We start from the raw sequence: 18,079 nt of genomic DNA, 5'->3' as shown, positions 1-18,079 counted from the left end.
TCAACAGCTTCTGCCGTGTACGAGTTTCATGACACTGTCCACGCATTGCACCGTATCAAACCAAGTTAATGAGTGCCACATCAACAGCGACCAACGGTGGTCTCAAAATGAAATCGTTTAATACTTAAGGGGGTGTGGTAGGGTAGATCGACCAAAAAGCGATTTTTTTATTTCATTACTAAAAAAATAATACACACTCTGAGGAGTGAAATCGTGGATTGGAGTGATTCCACGTAAGATCGAACAAACGATGGCTGGTCGACCTCTCAAATTTATTTCAAAATTTTATATATTATTGCCTGATGAGTGGAAAGAAGAGATCCGCAATTTGTTTTGTCGCCAAAAATTTTTTTGAACCACAGGAAATCAATAATGACGAAGAGGTGGAGTGGAGCGCTCATCCGCTCTGCTGTTTTGGCCAACTTTCGTTATGAATTGCTCAAAATATATTAAAGTTAGGTAGCTGAAATTTATTTACCTAAATATATGCATGTTTTTGCTTCTGCTCAGGTATTTTTAGTTTCTATGTGTGGTGTAGATGTTTTTATAAAAAACCTCAAAAATGGCCCAATCGGCAAAATTTTCTTTACTTTGAAGGTCTTTATCTCAAGAAATCCTTGTGGCAGAGCGACAAAAATTCTGCATTACGTTCTTCGCATGCTTATCTACCAAACTGCCAAATCTTGTATTTATATAATTTTTCAGTAAAGAGATATGATCGGGCTAAGTTCAAGAAAACACCGAACAATGGAAAATTCTGACGACAATTAAAAAAAAAACCCATTTTTTAAATTTCTTAAACTTTGTCCACTTATTCTCCTCCACATCAGCTTTCACAATCATTAAAAACATGTTGCATAATGTCGTTGCACTAATAGTTACGGCCCCTCCAATGAGACCCTTAGGCAAGGATGGGCAATTCCAGCTTCTTGCCCTAGCAAGTGTATAAAATGCAGCAAGGATTGAATTTCTTTTTATTAAAAGGCCAGCAGGTACCTAAAAAGGTGTCGCCGGCACTGAAGACGTTAATTTTGAAATACTTTGGTCACTGCAGCGGTCACGAGCGCGGAGCTACCAAGTAGGCGCGCGCGCACTCGAGATGCTCGTTGTAAGAGACGGCGCAGTGAGAGCTCGTTCTCGCGTCCTCAGACCGATTGAGTTCGAAACAGCAACACCTCTCGGGTGACTTGAACGCACGTGCACCGGTAGACGCAGTGATCTGGTTAATTGCGTCGATTTCTTTTTCAGGGGGCATAAGAATGTCATCGTTAAACTGTGCGTTCCGTGAAGATCTTTCATTGCAGTGGTAGCAAAAGCACGCGTAGCACAAGTAGTCCGTCTCACTGACAGTCACTGATCTTTCAGGCGTTAAACGTTCCTTCAAAGCATTTATGTCTAGGTCGGTAACTCTGCGAAATTTTGGTTTCTTTGCAATAATTAAAGGAGTACTGACACGATTTTGAGACATCGCAAAATGGACATTTTTTGCTTCGTTGGTATGCATGTGTCCACGCTGTCCACACACTGGAGTCGGAGAACACGTATAAAGTATTTAATTTGACTTTGAAGTTTTCGTCGCTGAGCATTTGCAAGCCAGCCACACTGCAAGGACATTATCCCGACAAGTCAAGACAGTTACTCCGAGTTCGCGAGTTCGGCGTCCTGCATGCAGCCTAAATCGTAGAAATCACTGTCAGGGTCACTGGACGACAATTCACTCATCGTTGTCTATTGCACCACGAGCAGATGACGGATTTCCCGCTAGTACGTCGCGAATTTCTGTATCTCCGTGACGACACACTGCTATGAAACGACACTGAGAAGCCACCCCCTCGATATCGAAACCGAAAGTGTCTTTTTAAGGTGGCGCTAATTAAAATATATAGGATGCATTCCCAGGCACCACAATAGTCGTTTTAGGTTTCTCGACACCAGTATTTTTATTTAGACCAACAATCCGAAATTTTTTAAAATTCGTGTCAGTACTCCTTTAAGCTTCTTGTGCTTCGAAAGGTAGTCTCCACAATAGACTCATTCAGAGCTATACTTTCTCGTCATGAGACGCACAGGAGTAGTGTAATAGCAAAGCACAAGAACTATCCGCGCCGAATGAAGTGTGAACAGCGCACCGAACGCGAGGCCAGTTCACGCCGTCTGCTGCCGACATCTATAGACAAGCGCATCCGGTTACCGATAGTTTTGCTTTTCTTTCCTTTGACAATCCATATTTTGCTTTGCCACTGGAGCGCCACATTCATGCTTTCCACTGATCGCAACTGGCGCAGCGCAGTTTCTGTGGCAGCAGCGTGCGTGAAGCGAGCGCTCATAGCTCCCTTATAGAGTTTTCATCTTGCTTCCACCTCCGCCGTGTTATCAGCGCCTAGCTGAGATGCGAACAGAGGGCGGATAGAATAGCGAAGCTCCAGTGCACGTGCGTTCAAGTCACCCGAGAGGTGTTGCTGTTTCGAACTCAATCGGTCTGAGGACGCGAGAACGAGCTCTCACTGCGCCGTCTCTTACAACGAGCATCTCGAGTGCGCGCGCGCCTACTCGGTAGCTTCGCGCTCGTGGCCGCTGCAGTGACCAAAATATTTCAAAATTAACGTCTTCAGTGCCGGCGACACCTTTTTAGGTACCTGCTGGCATTTTAATAAAAAGAAATTCAATCTTGCCTGCATTTTATACACTTGATGGGCAAGAAGTCGGAATTGCCCATCCTTGCCTAAGGGTCTCATTGGAGGGGCCGTAACTATTAGTGCAACGACATTATGCAACATGTTTTTAATGATTGTGAAAGCTGATGTGGAGGAGAATAAGTGGACAAAGTTTAAGAAATTTAAAAAATGGGGTTTTTTTTTAATTGTCGTCAGAAGTTTCCATTGTTCGGTGTTTTCTTGAAATTAGCCCGATCATATCTCTTTACAGAAAAGTTATATAAATACAAGATTTGGCAGTTTGGTAGATAAGCATGCGAAGAACGTAATGCAGAATTTTTGTCGCTCTGCCACAAGGATTTCTTGAGCTAAAGACCTTCAAAGTAAAGAAAATTTTGCCGATTGGGCCATTTTTGAGGTTTTTTATAAAAACATCTACACTACACGTAAAAATTAAAAATACCTGAGCAGAAGCAAAAACATGCATATATTTAGGTAAATAAATTTCAGCTACCTAACTTTAATATATTTTGTGCAATTCATAACAAAAGTTGGCAAAAACAGCAGAGCGGATGAGCGCTCCACTCCACCTCTGCGTCATTATTGATTTCCTGTGGTTTGAAAAAATTTTTGGCGGCAAAACAAATTGCGGACCTCTTCTTTCCACTCATCAGGCAATAATATATAAAATTTTGAAATAAATTTGAGAGGTCGACCAGCCATCGTTTGTTCGATCTTACGTGGAATCACCCATTGGCGAAAGCATAGGAGTGCTCCAAGCCATTCAAAAATTGCGCCAAAGACTGCGCCTCCATCCATCATTGTTTCTGCATGTATATATATTTTTTATAATAACTGTGGCTAGTTCAGTTGAATATATTCACTTCCTACCATTGTCATGCGTTTTGATTGCAAATTTTGCCACCAAAATGCTTTTGTACCATAGTCATTGCTACGTTATGAGCACTTTCCACGCATTTTTAAATATAAAAGATAGTATTTTGAAGATTTCCAAAATTTGGTGTACCTTTTCGGGAAAACTATCGATCACGCTGAAATTTGCTCAGTTTATACCTAAATCTCTTTCAAATAGTCTGAACCCAAAACTTGAAAAACTGTTGAAGTTATGATTAAGAAAAAAAAATGACAAGTGAGTACAATATATTTTTTTTTCTTCTGAGGCAAATGTAGGAGCCCGTCCTTATAGGTAGGGGTTAATGCCAATATCAATCGGGATACTGTTTTTCGTTTCTGAGAGAAGGTACATTTTATTTTGTACACCACTCTAAAATTTGGTACTCAACCAGAAAAGAGTAAGAGAAGCTACAGGGTCAAAATTGCACAGAGTGGAGGCCACAAGTATTTTTATCCTCTTCAGTCGCAAGAAGGAAATTCTAGGTCAATTTATTTCAAACTTCTTTATTTTGCTCTTGAGCGTAAAGAAAAGGGGAAAAAATTATTTTGGATTAGCAAGACATAAACTTGTGATAATTATTTATTTGAACAATTAACATTTTATTAATTTAAATAGCTGTCAACCATAATTTATAACACAGATTATGCCTAAAAATTGATTACAACTTGATTGAGGCCCTTCAGTAATGTGACACATACAGGGTAAAAATAAACCACGAGAACCTCAAGAAAAATCTAATTACCTCACCACGAGGACAAAAAAGTTGACGTTTGCTGGGAAAAGCCCCTTTAAAACCCGCTGTGCTTCGCAGATGCCCGACACAGAGCGCCATCTTGTTGAACTTAAGTAATGCTCTCTGCGCGAGAAATTCAAGTTGGACGTAAAAGCCTATGAACTCCAGAATTAGCTGCGCTTGCTCGAACCAATGGCCCCAAATAGGATCACTGGGACTGAAGAGGTTATTGAGCACGGTAAATTTTGCAACAAAATATGGAGCATTTCCTGAGATATAAAGCTAAAACCAGGACAACCCGTTTACCCTACCATACCCCCATAAGGAACCCCGTTGTTTCGAAAGTACAAAAATGGCATGACGTTTCTTTCTTATGCAAATGGTCTTGTCGTTGAGGCAAAATTGTTCACGTTAATCTGCCATGTTGGCGAAATCGTGCACCTTTATGTTTACATTTATGTCGTGTTCATCTTTTTGACACAAAAACGCTGGATTAGTTGAGTTAATCGGTTAGCCAAAAATCGTTGTCCCATGCGTCTTTTGTCTGCAGGCGTGAATCGTGCAAGAACCTTTTTTTTATACAACTTCACTGCTTGAAAAATTCTTCCATGGTTCAAAATGATGTTGCAGTTAACCTGAACTTGTGAAAAAAAGCTTAACGACATAATTGTGGTACAACTGAGAACGAGGAAGAAAAACGAGAGAAAACAGGATAGGGTGCCAGACTTTCAACTAGTTTATTTTCCACACATCACTCAAATAGTATACATGGTGTTCTTTTTTAGACAATACAGATTTTTTATAAAAATTTGGCAGATCCCACGTACCGTGGGAGTCGATGTAATGCGAAGCATGCAGCGTGAAGGTGACTGAGGTAATTTTTCATTACCGAGCGAAATGTTACAAAATGACGCTAAAGATTTGTATAAATTTTATACGCACACATATATGTTAAAGAGCCGCATATGTGTTATATATCCAGTTGTTTACAGTTGGGTAACGCTGGCAACAGTAACGTGGGTATTACCAACACCAGAAGCGGTAAGCTGATATGTAGTGCTTATACGTGTCGTGAGAACGCACGCACGTTTCACGAACCCGTGTGCATGTGTGGAAGAAGTTCTTGACAGTTCTTGAACAAGGTCATCATCACCGTGATCAGTGAGCACCAGGAGCTGGTCATGACTTGTTATCGGATCCGGTCATTATCGCGGTGACGATGGGTCCATGTGTAGTGAAGTGAAGCTGTTGGAAATCGTGGATGCCTTGGTCATTTCGTCGACAGAGCTGGGGATATGTCGGAACCCGAAATCACCCTTCGCGTTGGTGAGGTATAGGCCGTCGAGGCTGGTAGGCCTGGATACTGCTACGTAGGCCAACATCAGTGAATGGCGCTTGTCGTATTCGTAGACTACCTGGGCCTATGTGGCCTACGTAGCCTAGTCTACAAAGCGGCTGTCAATCAATCTGGCATCATCCTCGGTCAGCATGAGTCCATCGCCCAGCGATGTAAGAAACGAAGACAACACTTCGTCGTTCTGGCGGACTAAGTGCAATTTACGGTGCAATGATGAGAATATCATACGCAACTTTCGTTAATGTATTCCTCAAGGGTCGAGCAATGATTCAATATACCTTGCTGAATCAAAGGAATACAAATGTAATGTTTATTTGACTGCTATAAAAGCGGAGCCAACACTGGAAGCACAGATGGTAATCTGATAGGACGCCTGTATCGTAGGAGTACACATCGTAGGAGTATCAAGTAGTGTTTATTGCTTTCTTGTAGAATTAAATAGCCAGCACAACAACCGTAATTGACGTTCGACGACATTACGCCTGCATAGGCTGTTTTTACAAACCAGTTTATAGACCTGGCGTGGCTCTGTGGTAGAAGACCCGATTGCCACGCAGAATGCTTGGGTTCGATTCCTGCTGGGATCCTAATTTTCATTCTTTCCATTCGTCGGGTCAAGGCTGCCGATTTAGGTTTTTTAAAGCTCTCGCATTTAAGTTACCAATGCCTGTTCTCGCCCTTCCTGGGTAGGTATAACTGTCAATCACCTATGACGCATACCCCTACACCACGGCCCGTGGTAAATGGGTATGTACCACACGTGTCTGGAGGAAAGGGTTTGACGACGTATGCGACAGGATTTTCACGTTATTCATGTGATGACCCGACAGTCATATTCGTCAAATCCTCTTGCCCTCCCGTGCCAATTTTGGTGTACACCAAGTTAAGGAGGTGACCATGAGAGCACCCAGACGTAGGTGGCTAGATAGATAGATAGATAGATAGATAGATAGATAGATAGATAGATAGATAGATAGATAGATAGATAGATAGATAGATAGATAGATAGATAGATAGATAGATAGATAGATAGATAGATAGATAGATAGATAGATAGACAGACAGACAGACAGACAGACAGACAGACAGACAGACACGCTCAAAGTGCCAAAGGTTCGCTAAGAAATGCTTCGCATTTAAAATCCTATGACAGTAAGGCTCCTGTTGTTTAGCACACGAACTCTACGTCGAGGTGGACATACTTTGCCACAGTTAAAATGATTCTGTTGCGACTAATTACAAAAACTCAATAATTATCTTGTTAATTATTTACTTAAGGGCCGGTATTTATATCACAAAGTTGTAGTGTGTGCCAATTTATAGCGTACCTATTTTTTAGAAATCACAAAAGTTGCACATAGTTCAAGATATTCGTCATCGAATTTCATGGGCGAAATCTAAACTGATCACACACAAAACGTGCCCATTCTGCTACGTCAGACCGGAACTACCCATCACATGGGAGTGACGAAGTTTGAATTGACTGCACACCGCGGCCGTATGTTTTCGTGAAAAGCTGCAAGTCATCTCACTTGTGCCTGCACATTGCCTTACTTTTGCATGTAGTCTTTGGTGCTTATCTGTTTCTTTCAAACTGTGCACAAAATAACCGCAAAATCAACCTTATTTTTTTTTTTTTTTTTGTCTGGGAAGCATAACTCAGGGGCGGCCACTGCGGCGCTTCTTGTTGCAGACACTCAAAATAGTTTTGCGCGCCTGTTTGTAGTTTAAGAAAGAAAGAGATAGGCACCACCCATCACACGCAAAAATTAAGCCGTCTACGAGTGTATTTCAGAATACTTGCCAATTTTTCTGACCAGATTCTGCTTTGGCATGCCTTCATTCAGATTTCATCACTCTCCTGTCACATGTCATTCTGGTGTTCCACCGCGCACGTTCAGTTTCGATATTGCCCTTGAAGTTCGAAGATGAGTATGACTACGTGTAACTTTTGTGATTTCTAAAAAATAATTATGTCATAAATTGGCACGCATTACTATTTTGTGATATAAACACCTGCCCTCAAGTCAATAATCAAAAAATGAATTAACGAGTTTTTGTTAATTGGTTGCATCAACGTCATTTTAGCTGTGGGAAAATATTTTCGTCTTGACGTAGAGTTCATGTGCAAAAACGACAGGAGCCTGACTGTCATAGAATTTTTATTAAAAATCTGTATTGTCTACAAAAAAACACCCTATATATCTTCTAAATGCACGCACAGAGAGGGCGCAGCATATGCAAGCTATCACACAGCACTATCAAAAGAAACTATTGCACAGCAGTATCTAAAAATAAGCATTCACTCTTGTGCAGCCTGACTAAATCAAATCAAAAACCTTTAAATCAAATTAAAAAGCTTTAGCTTGCATAGCATGTTTACATCATGGAGAATATACAGAAGGGGTTCCCAAGGTCAGGAGACTGTACCGGGACCCTCTGTACGTGATTATTAGATACAAATTACGAAATAAGCACAACAATGTAAAAAAATATCTAAACCAACAAAAAAAAGAGTACAATTATATTAGCGATCATTACTGAAGGAACACTGACAATTATTTCGTTAAGCTGCGGTGCAAAGGTTTGCCAGTAAGCTTATTTCTATGTATGCTTACTTTCATAATTTCGAGCGCTATGCGAGTCTTCATGTTCAGTGCACTCGTATCTGAGTAAAGCTGAAGATATGAAAAATTTTCTTGTTGCTGTTCATTTTGCTGATTCTCTTTTTTTATTTCCATGCTACCAGGTGTGCCGTCCAGCTACAGTCAGTCTAGCGCTCAAGACATGCCACTCAAGAATGATGTAAGTAATATACACAGTTTTGATTTTACAATATGTTTGGTAGCAATGCACAATGTATACTCTGTCAGAAGTTTTCTTCCCCCTCCCTCTGTGTTCTTAGCTATTCTGTCAATTGCTTATTTATGTACATTCACATCCCATTGCTCGAAGCAGTAATGGTAACAAAGTGTGCTGGGGGAAATAATAGTGCCTCATCAGCTGTATATTATAGAGCAGTTGCACCTTCTGTGATGTGCTGTGACGAAGGCTAAAACATGTTAAAGCTTGCAACTTATTATGTTCTTCAGTGCTTGTGTATTTTGAAGTTTCAGTACATTCTGCTAGTACCAATATTATTTCATTGACTCATAGATGTTCCTTTTTAACAGCGAAGCTGATTAAGCTCACCATAATTTGTCTGTCGGAAACAGAATTGACTATCTTCATCTCTACATCCTCTTCATCTTCGTCTTCTTCTGCTTCGCTTCCAGAACACGTGCGCCGATGTCTTCGGCATGGCCTGTAATAACTCTGATGGGTGAGAGATACAGTACAGAGAGAGAAAAAAAAAGAGAGATATATATATAAAGAAAGTAATGTTGGCGAAAAAAATTCTTCACGAGGCGGGATTCGAACTCGCGGGCCCCAATCCGAAGGCAAGCGTCCTAACCACTCTGCTATCCAGGCACACTAGCAGAGCATAGCATAGCCTTGTATAGTATAGTGCAGCATGGAGGTGGGAAAGGGAAGTGAGCGTGAGCAGAGGTGTGATGGTGAGAAGGGAAAGGAGGAGGAGGGGAGAGAGTAAAGCATAGCACTAAAATAATGAGAAAGAGAGAAAAATAGATTGAAAGAAATGGAGAAAGAGAGAGAAAGAAATAGAGAGAAAAGAATAGAAAGGAGGAGGAAGCAAGCAAGAAATAGAGAAAGAAAGGGATGAAAGAGGAAGAGAGATAGAAAGAAATAGGGAGAGAGAGAAATAAATAGAAATAAAGAGAGAAACTTAGCAAAACAGCAAAAGCCAGGACTCTACATAGGTGCCCATCAGCGCCTCCAGTGCAAGCTGCGCTAAGTTTTTAGCTAAAGATGAATCTGTTCTGCAAGTTGCATAACTTATTTCCACATGTTGACAGGGTCATGGTATACTAGGTAGAGGAGTTAATGCTTACTGTATCAAGCACTGGAGTACATTGCATTTTTCGCCACATTGCGAGTGTTAAACGGCTAGAAAGACTAGAGTGGTTGAGCAGAGGACCACATAGAAAATGTGGCTTTGACGTAGTACATGAAGGTCAGGATGATGATCCAGAACTAGTATCAGACTTATAGGGGTTACTTTGTAACGAACAGATCCGCGCGTGCGAAACTGCCCAGTCTTTGGATCACACAGCGCACTAGAGGAGTGTAGTTACTCGCTACTAGGTGCTACGCAGCAGCCCTAACAGTCAGAGCTGTGAGCCCCTATCCCGCGGTTCGCGTAAGTTGCGACCGTGGCGGGTTTCAGGTCAGTGGTAATAGAGACAAGTTCTTTGCCTGACACAGTTTATTGTGCCAAAGGCGCCACCAACGCAACAAAATACAAGGCAAGAACGAAGCGGCAGAGAAGTTCCGCACGACAATGTGAAAACAACAACAAAATGGGAAGCACACGAGATTTAGAGCGATAAGGTTCGACTCACCTCTTGTGGCTTCGCAGTCCGGCCCTGAGGCAGTAAGTTGCCTCACAATAGACCGGGCGTTGCGCAGGGGGTGATGGTGTCTGGGTGGCTCCCGACTCGATCAAGCTGTGGTCGTCACCGCTGCTCGAGTAAAAAGACGAGGCGGTCCCCAAGAAAGCCGCGCGCGTCTCTTGGGGTCTGGAGAGGAGTCTCTCCAGAAAAGGGCAAGGAGGGAAAACGGGGCATCTCGACTTTGGCCAGGGAGCAGGGCGCGAAGGGCTGCGGGAGCGGCACGTGCTCTCTCCCATGCACCCCCCCTCGCCACTGCGCGTACCAACGTAGCGCGAAGCCGAGGTGCCGCCGCGTTGAAGACAATGGGTTGCGTGTGCAACCCCACATCCCCCCCTCCTTAATTGAACCCTTTAGCCAAAAAGAGGATCGCCATCACCTGGGGCTTAAGAGGGGGCTAGCGGCTCCACCAGGAATATGGCGAAGTCCGTGTCGATGAGGGAGCTGCACGGAGACGCAGATCACCGTTATCGCCGAAGGGGCAGTCACCTGGCGAGCCGGAAGGTGTTGGTGAGTGATAATGCAGGGCAGCTTGACAGTTGAAGACAGTTGTCAGGTCAGCCATCAGGGCGGTCGTCGGGATAGTCAGGTACAGTTGTCAGGAACTTGACAGTTGTAAGGAACCTAGGCAGCTCGGTCGGAGTCAGCTCGGCTTGCTTCTGGCATCGCTCGCTCGCTCGGATTTTGCGGCCCATGGTGTTGAAAGGGGCACACGGCTGGATTGGTCTCAGCGCCAGACTGCAGGCCACCTCGATTTGCGTTGGTCGCATCGCCAGGAGAGCGTCGTGTCGACGCAGGAGAGTTGGCTTGGGCGCTCATCAGTCGTTGCCTTCTGGTGGGGGTAGAATCGTTCCCCTCCTTTTCTAGTTTCTCCTATAGTCTCTGCTGCTCCTCCCGCTCTTAGTACTCTTTCTTTCGCTTTTTCTTCTAAGGCGTTCAGAGTCGAAATTCCTCCGACGCTGGCGGCTGGCCGGCTGCAACCCCCGTTCTGCGCAGCGGGATACCACGCTCGTAGCGCGGGTGCGCTCCGTAGTTCGGTCGCCGGGTCTGCAGCTCTTCGCCGGGCTGTGCAGTGGTTTCGCGAATTCTTCTGCACCGAGGCCATTCGGGACCGGAAGCTGTTTTGCTGTTTTTCTTTCGCCTTGACTCTGGCTGCTGCTGTGGGCTTTGGTGTCGCCGCTCCCTGCTCTGCAAGACGCTTGCGTTACAGCTTGACGAAGTGCCAGGCTATGGGGCATCCGCTGGCGAAAACGGTCGTTTTCGCTTGGCTGTTGTTGAAATGCTGCCGATGGGTGATCTGCGACTCGAACAATAAGTTAGCCCCTCTCTTACTCTCCGAAAAAGCAAGCGCGTGCTCGCTCTCGAAGGCTGCATGCTAGATATCAGCGGAGCGTCCCATCCGATATCACGCATAATAAAGCCCCTCTAACCGGACAGAGTTAGTTCTGCCGAGATGGCAAGTTGTAATGTCGCACTGAGCTCGTACGTCGAGCCATGCCTTCGGATGCCACTGCCTGCGGGCGCGGGGAAGCGTTTCCCTTGGGCCACTCGTTCCCTCTGTCATAGTAGGGTTTGAGATCACAGACATGCACCGGTCCGCCGATCGGTCTTAGCGTTAAGTCCGTGAGCTTGTACACGAGAGAAGAGACAGTCTCTCCTACCCGGTACGGTCCTATCCACTTCGGTGCCAGAGAAGCTGAGAATTCCTTACTGGCATCGCTTAGGACATGATTCCGCTTCAACACCAGGTCGCCCACTTTGTACTGAATGTCCCGATGAGAGCGGTCATACTGCGCTTTCTGCTCCCCACGAGCAGTGCTCAGGTTCCGTCGTGCTTTGCCTAAAGCCTCCGTCGTGTGCAAAACTGCCCCGTCTTTGGATCACACAGCGCACTAGAGGAGTGTAGTTACTCGCTACTAGGTGCTACGCAGCAGCCCTAACAGTCAGAGCTGTGACACCCTATCCCGCGGTTCGCGTAAGTTGCGACCACGGCGGGTTTCAGGCCAGTGGTAACAGAGACAAGTTCTTTGCCTGACACAGTTTATTGTGCCAAAAGCGCCACCAACGCAACAAAATACAAGGCAAGAACGAAGCGGCAGAGAAGTTCCGCACGACAACGTGAAAACAACAACAAAATGGGAAGCACACGAGATTTAGAGCGATAAGGTTCGACTCACCTCTCAAGGCTTCGCAGTCCGGCCCTGAGGCAGTAAGTTGCCTCACAATAGACCGGGCGTTGTGCAGGGGGGGATGGCGTCTGGGTGGCTCCCGACTCGATCAAGCTGTGGTCGTCACCGCTGCTCGAGTCGAAAGACGAGGCGGTCCCCAAGAAAGCCGCGCGCGTCTCTTGGGGTCTGGAGAGGAGTCTCTCCAGAAAAGGGCAAGGAGGGAAAACGGGGCATCTCGACTTCGGCCAGGGAGCAGGGTGCGAAGGGCTGCGGGAGCGGCACGTGCCCTCTCCCATGCACCCCCCCTCGCCACTGCGCGTACCAACGTAGCGCGAAGCCGAGGTGCCGCCGCATTGAAGACAATGGGTTGCGTGTGCAACCCCACAGACTGTACCTTCTTCACTTCCACAAGTGTGGAGGCTATTATTGCGCTCAGTAGTGAAGGTGAACAATTTCATTTGTAGTTGTAATTTTACCATCTTCTCCTGTGTCCTCCGTGTTTGCATGCCCACCCCTCTGTTGTGATGAATACTTACCAACTAGCTCAACTTTCTGTCATTCTGAATATATTGAATTGTTGTGTCTATAGAAACATTGTAGAGTCCTCTTCAAAATCCCAACTAAAATTATAGCACCGTGCTATGTGGGTATTGAACTCCATTCACCTCTACATTCTGTATATTATACACGAGTTGCATGGGTTGTCAGTGGCAGTGCAACAGTATTCAAGTGTGAGTGCAACTGTGCCATGTTGCTGCGGTTCTTCTTTGCTGCACCTTGCTGTGCCCATCTGAACAAGACTTGCACAATCTGCACGAAAGTTTACTATTTTCACCTGCATACATGACAGTGGAGCATATCGGGACTAAAATGTTCTTGGTCTGCAACTAGCAGTTTCTAAATAGTGCCACGGAACCTCCTCGCCTTTTTCCATTGATGTGCTTTTGCTGGTTAAAGCTCTAAAACTTGGAGAGAATCTGGATCAGCATGAGCAATGTAGCAGCATTTGGTCTTCAATATTTACAGTTCAGCATGTTATGTTTAGTCTGGTACGTCATCCCTCTTAACGAGTAACTCTGAATAATCTATGGGCAAGTAATTGTTTGTAGCATGTGCCACTACAGATGATGCTTGTCTGTACATATTGCAACGCATGCGATTACTTTGCTTATCACTTTAGGCACTGGATGCCATAGAGGATGTCCTAACGAAAGCAAAGTTTTGGATTTGGAAAGTTTATTTCTCATGGAAAAAAAAAAGAAGCAAGCGTGTTCAAGACCATCGCACCGTGAAATGGTTTGCTGAGCCAGGCGGCATCAATGAACGACAGCAAAGCAGGCATTTATCAAGCTGCTCAAACATGCTCTGGAAATGTAACGGCACAAAATCCCTCCAGAATATTCATAGTAATAGACAGCGTGAAAAACTACAGACAAAAGAGAAGAACAACAGGGGACGAGCACTTTTGTCCCTTTTGCCTATAGTTTTTCATGCTGGTTATTACTATGAATACTTACCAACTAGCCCAGCTTACCATTCTCTTTAACCTCCAGAATACATCACGGCTATTTTTAAAATTTTCCAGAAGCATCTCCAAGCCTGTATCAAAGCACAAGGTGAACATTCTGGAACTAAAATTTGTGTTCTTCTACAGAATTAAATGACATTTCGAATAAAAAAAAGTGTCCCTCATTTTGTTCATTTGTTTTAGTTATTGCTGTTTTTTCATGTTACAGTATTTTTTGGCCACCCTTTATATATGTGTGTGAAAATTTGTGATGTGTGCTTCAAAGGGAGGTTTTATGTGCTGCAAAATTCGTTTTAAAGCAGCTTGGACATATGATGGAACTTAGTATTTGCATAATGATCGGCTTTAGGTAAGCTTAGCAGAACCTGATGTATGCATTATCTAACATCTCAACATTTATTTTTTGCAGGATTCCAGTGTTGTGAGCCCTGGTATTCAAACCCAACTGCCAACAGCTCACCATGTAGAAACCCCTTACTATGGTAACTTCACCACCACTGTGTTTGACTCATCTATCCTGAGTCAACCTGCTCACACAGAACAAGGGCTTTTGAGTACACCACCGCCTTCATCTTATGACTATGTTTCTGCTCCTTCCTTTACTTATGTAAGCACCTTTTTGTTTGCTGGAAAAATTATGAACTGTTGCTTTATTTCCTTGTGCCATGCTTCCTGCTTTATGGGTTGCTTTCTTCTTCTTTTAAAATTATTTCCAAGTAATGTTCCTAGGAAAACAGCGCCGGAGAGCACAAGGTACTAGACGAAGGGGAATGACACATACACACAGGCACCCTGTGTATGTGTCATTACCCTTTGTTTAGTAGTGTTCTTTGGTGCATTTTTACTGCGATTATGAACCAACTGGCCCAAAAATGTCTTTGTAGGCAGTTATCGTGTCAATTGTCACACCGGTTTTGGCAAATGTTAGGATTTGTTTAACTGGTGTTTAATGTGAGGAGAGAGAGTTTCTTTGTTGCAAACACCATAACTCACTCACTTTGTGCAGCTTGACTATTCTGCTAAACTTGGACACACCTAGAGCATTCTTTGGTAGGAGGAACCATGAACATTAGGCAATGAGAGCGTTGCCTAGGTACAGTGCTTATGCTTGCCTAAAGAATAACTTCTTGTTAGTGCGTGAAATTTGGCATGATATCAATAACCAATACCTTCAGACATTTGCTATGAACAAGTGTGAATTTATAAAAGTATTAGAGCATAGCCTGTGGCATTGTGATAGCATCAGACCACCAATTCTCTTTTTCTCTCTCTCTCTCTGGGTCAGTGTTGCTGTGAAACAGTGTGCTGATAAGGCATTTTTGTACTCGCAACTACAGGAGGAATGATAATCCTGTTTGCAGGGTGCTCCCTCTCCGGATGTGTTGTGCAGCTCACCACAGAATGGAGTCCTGAGCCCTGGTGTCACTCCACATGCTTGTGCCACTGATGCAACTCTGCCATATGGCCAGGAAGTCGTGGCTGTGCAGCAGCCACTGCAGCAGCCACAGCAGCACTTGGTGGCCTCCTACTCTCCAGTGCCCTTCACTAACTTGCTCTTCTCCTGTGAGCCCCCAGCACCCACTGTTAACCTGGCTGCTCAGCGCTCTAATGACCCAGAGGGCAGTGACCTTCCCACTGGCAAGTGTGGTTTCTTTTCTCGTCTATCGAAGAAGTTCTTGCTGTGAACAGCTGTTTTTACTGCACTGAGCTACGATCACATGCACTTTCTGTCTCTGCTCGCAAACTTCCTGCACCCAGCCTTGTGACTTGTCAGGGCATTACACTTTGTACAATACCTTTACCGTGACAAAGTGTACCACAGACCTTTGGTTCACCTTGCCACCATTAGTGCAAAGGTAAAACAACTGCAGTTAAGGGGAGACGCGGGTCTTTTTTTTATTTCTTTTATTAGCTGGGTGAACTGAACGAAATTTAACAAACTTATCCCATTTTTTCTGCAGATTCCAAATCTCTAATTAGATTTTTGGTAGCTGCATTAGTACAAAAGATGTGCAATCTCTAAAAGCATATTTCTTACGGGAATTTTTGACAACTTTGCTTTGTCAAACACAGAAACAAAATATGTGGCAAGGCTGCCAGAGAGCTGGTTTAGCCGGTGATGCTAATCCGATTGTCTTCAACAAACTTTGAATGCAAAATAAATAGACGTAAATGTGTGTGAAATTTTTTTGCTGCATACTATTTCTGGTAATCAAGAATTTTAATTTGGTGAACAACATTATAAGAAAATAAATAGCATCACCGGCTAGACCAGCTTCCTGGCAATCTTGCCACATACTTTGTTTTTGTGTTTGACAAAGCAAAGTTGCCAAAAATTCCCGTAAGAAATATGCTTAAATATGTGTTAGAAATTGCATATCTTTTATTCTAATGCAGCTATTAAAAAACTACTCAGAGATTTTGAATCTGCAGAAAAAACTGAATAAGAGCATTAAATTTCATGCCATTCACCCAACTTTAAAAAAACCATTTTTTAAGACCCACGTCTCCCCTTAAGGTGAGAAAAGCAGGGTAGTGCTGTCTATGATAGTAGCCAGTGAAGGTTACATGCCTCAAATAAATTTTCTAGGTATCATTATGTCTTCTTCACTTCCTAACAGTTTACCACTGTAAACCTTTCAACAGCACGGTTCAATTCCTTGCTACCTGTTCACAACATGTAAAAAAATTAGGGGTTCTTTAGTTAAGCACCTTGAAATGTCTCGGAAGGATGTTTAGGAACTCTAGGATCTTTTGAGCACCTTTGGGATTTTTTGGGGATAATTCAAAGTCCATAGATTTGCGCTGTTTTACCTATGGATACGTACCAACTGGCTCGGATTCAGATGCTGTTAGTTCAAGGTCTTTTCAAATTATTCTGGTTTTTTTTGTGTATGTGTGTTTGTGTGTGTGTCTGTGTATGACAGCGTTATGTGGTCTTTGAAAGAGTAGCAGTACTTGTAAGTGGTTCTTCATTGTAGGGCACCATATTTTAAACCATTACATACCACTACACACATGAACTCAACCACCCATGTAAATATTAAAACCAACACTTCGTGCCTCTGAACTCTTCTAAAGGCAGGAGAAAGTGGTGACCACTCTGCATACGGTTCAACACCACTTGCTCTCTGCCTTCACAGTGCCTCCTGGCATCCAATTGTATTCACTTCATTTTGGGTGACATCTCTGTCCACAATGAATGACACCGAAACTACGAGTGCTCGCCTCCCCGACTGCGAAGAAGCTTTAAAAATCCCCCCGTGGCGGAGAAAAGAAACTCAAAAGCATAACTGTTAAAATACTTCCTCTTTTACCCATTGGATGGCATTACCTGTCCAAAACCACTCGGAGAGTGATAGAATTTGAATTTGTATTCATTGATAACATACTGTCATTGGGAATGGGTGTGGTCATGAAAGCGTTAGGGGCCCGGCTTATCGTCCATCCACTGTCTTATGTCGCATGGTCAGGTAATAGTCAGTACAGGCCTAAAATAAGTCTAACAATGCTCAAAACCAGTAACAAATAAACCAAGAAGGTCTAATATATTATACAGTCACCGACCGTTTATTCGGACGCTGAAAATTTGGACATGCTCGTTTATTCAGACACCTTTGCAGCACTGCCACTCATCCCATTGAAGTAATATAAACTCATGATTGAAAATTCTGACGCCCCACAGTGCGACATCGAATGCCATGACAAGCTGTCAGCAATGTTTACACTATTTTTGCTAGGTTGCCAGCACTGAAATGTTGCAATGGCTATAACTATAGTCGGATACAACTTTAGAATGCAGTGGCATTTCCTCCTCAAAGGCGGATGAACACAAGCCTGCACCAATGGGCGCGCACTCGGGACTGACGTCATGAGCGGGACGGCCAGTGGCTCCGCCTTCGGAGAACATCGGCGCATGCATGAGCGGGACTATTTCTTTAGTCGCGGAGGGGATCGGCTGCCGCGCTTCGGTCGTCTGGGTGGCACCTCTCCTGCCTTCTAAAGTTGTATCCGACTATAGAGATCGTGCCAGTGTCAAAAATCCACACAGAAATTACCGATCTTGAAGGCTGTGTTTGTTGGCTACACGTAACGGTTGCCTTTTGGCTTTAGCCAGTCAAGTAGCCATTGAACGGCTACCACGGCCGAACAGCAGGCCAAGCCAAGCCAAGATTGGAATCGGCTCGGTGCGACGTTTGAGGAGAATGACGG

At 44.0% G+C, this 18,079-nt stretch overlaps 1 protein-coding gene across 1 annotated transcript in view; it reads left to right on the top strand.

Moving 5' to 3' along the window:
• LOC119382460 (putative bifunctional UDP-N-acetylglucosamine transferase and deubiquitinase ALG13) overlaps nucleotides 1–15,552 on the top strand; it is a 60,296-nt gene extending 44,744 nt beyond the window's left edge. The window contains exons 18-20 of the mRNA XM_037650168.2: nucleotides 8,410–8,465; nucleotides 14,277–14,474; nucleotides 15,229–15,552. Of these exons, the coding sequence (XP_037506096.2) occupies nucleotides 8,410–8,465; nucleotides 14,277–14,474; nucleotides 15,229–15,552 (578 nt within the window). The remainder of the gene's footprint in view (nucleotides 1–8,409; nucleotides 8,466–14,276; nucleotides 14,475–15,228) is intronic.
• Nucleotides 15,553–18,079: the final 2,527 nt, after the last annotated feature.

The sequence above is a fragment of the Rhipicephalus sanguineus genome, chromosome 2 (genome assembly GCF_013339695.2).
Source record: "Rhipicephalus sanguineus isolate Rsan-2018 chromosome 2, BIME_Rsan_1.4, whole genome shotgun sequence".
NCBI classification, from domain to species: Eukaryota; Metazoa; Arthropoda; class Arachnida; order Ixodida; family Ixodidae; genus Rhipicephalus; species Rhipicephalus sanguineus.
Note: the sequence above shows the minus strand (reverse complement) of the source record. Positions and strands in the feature narration are given on the sequence as shown.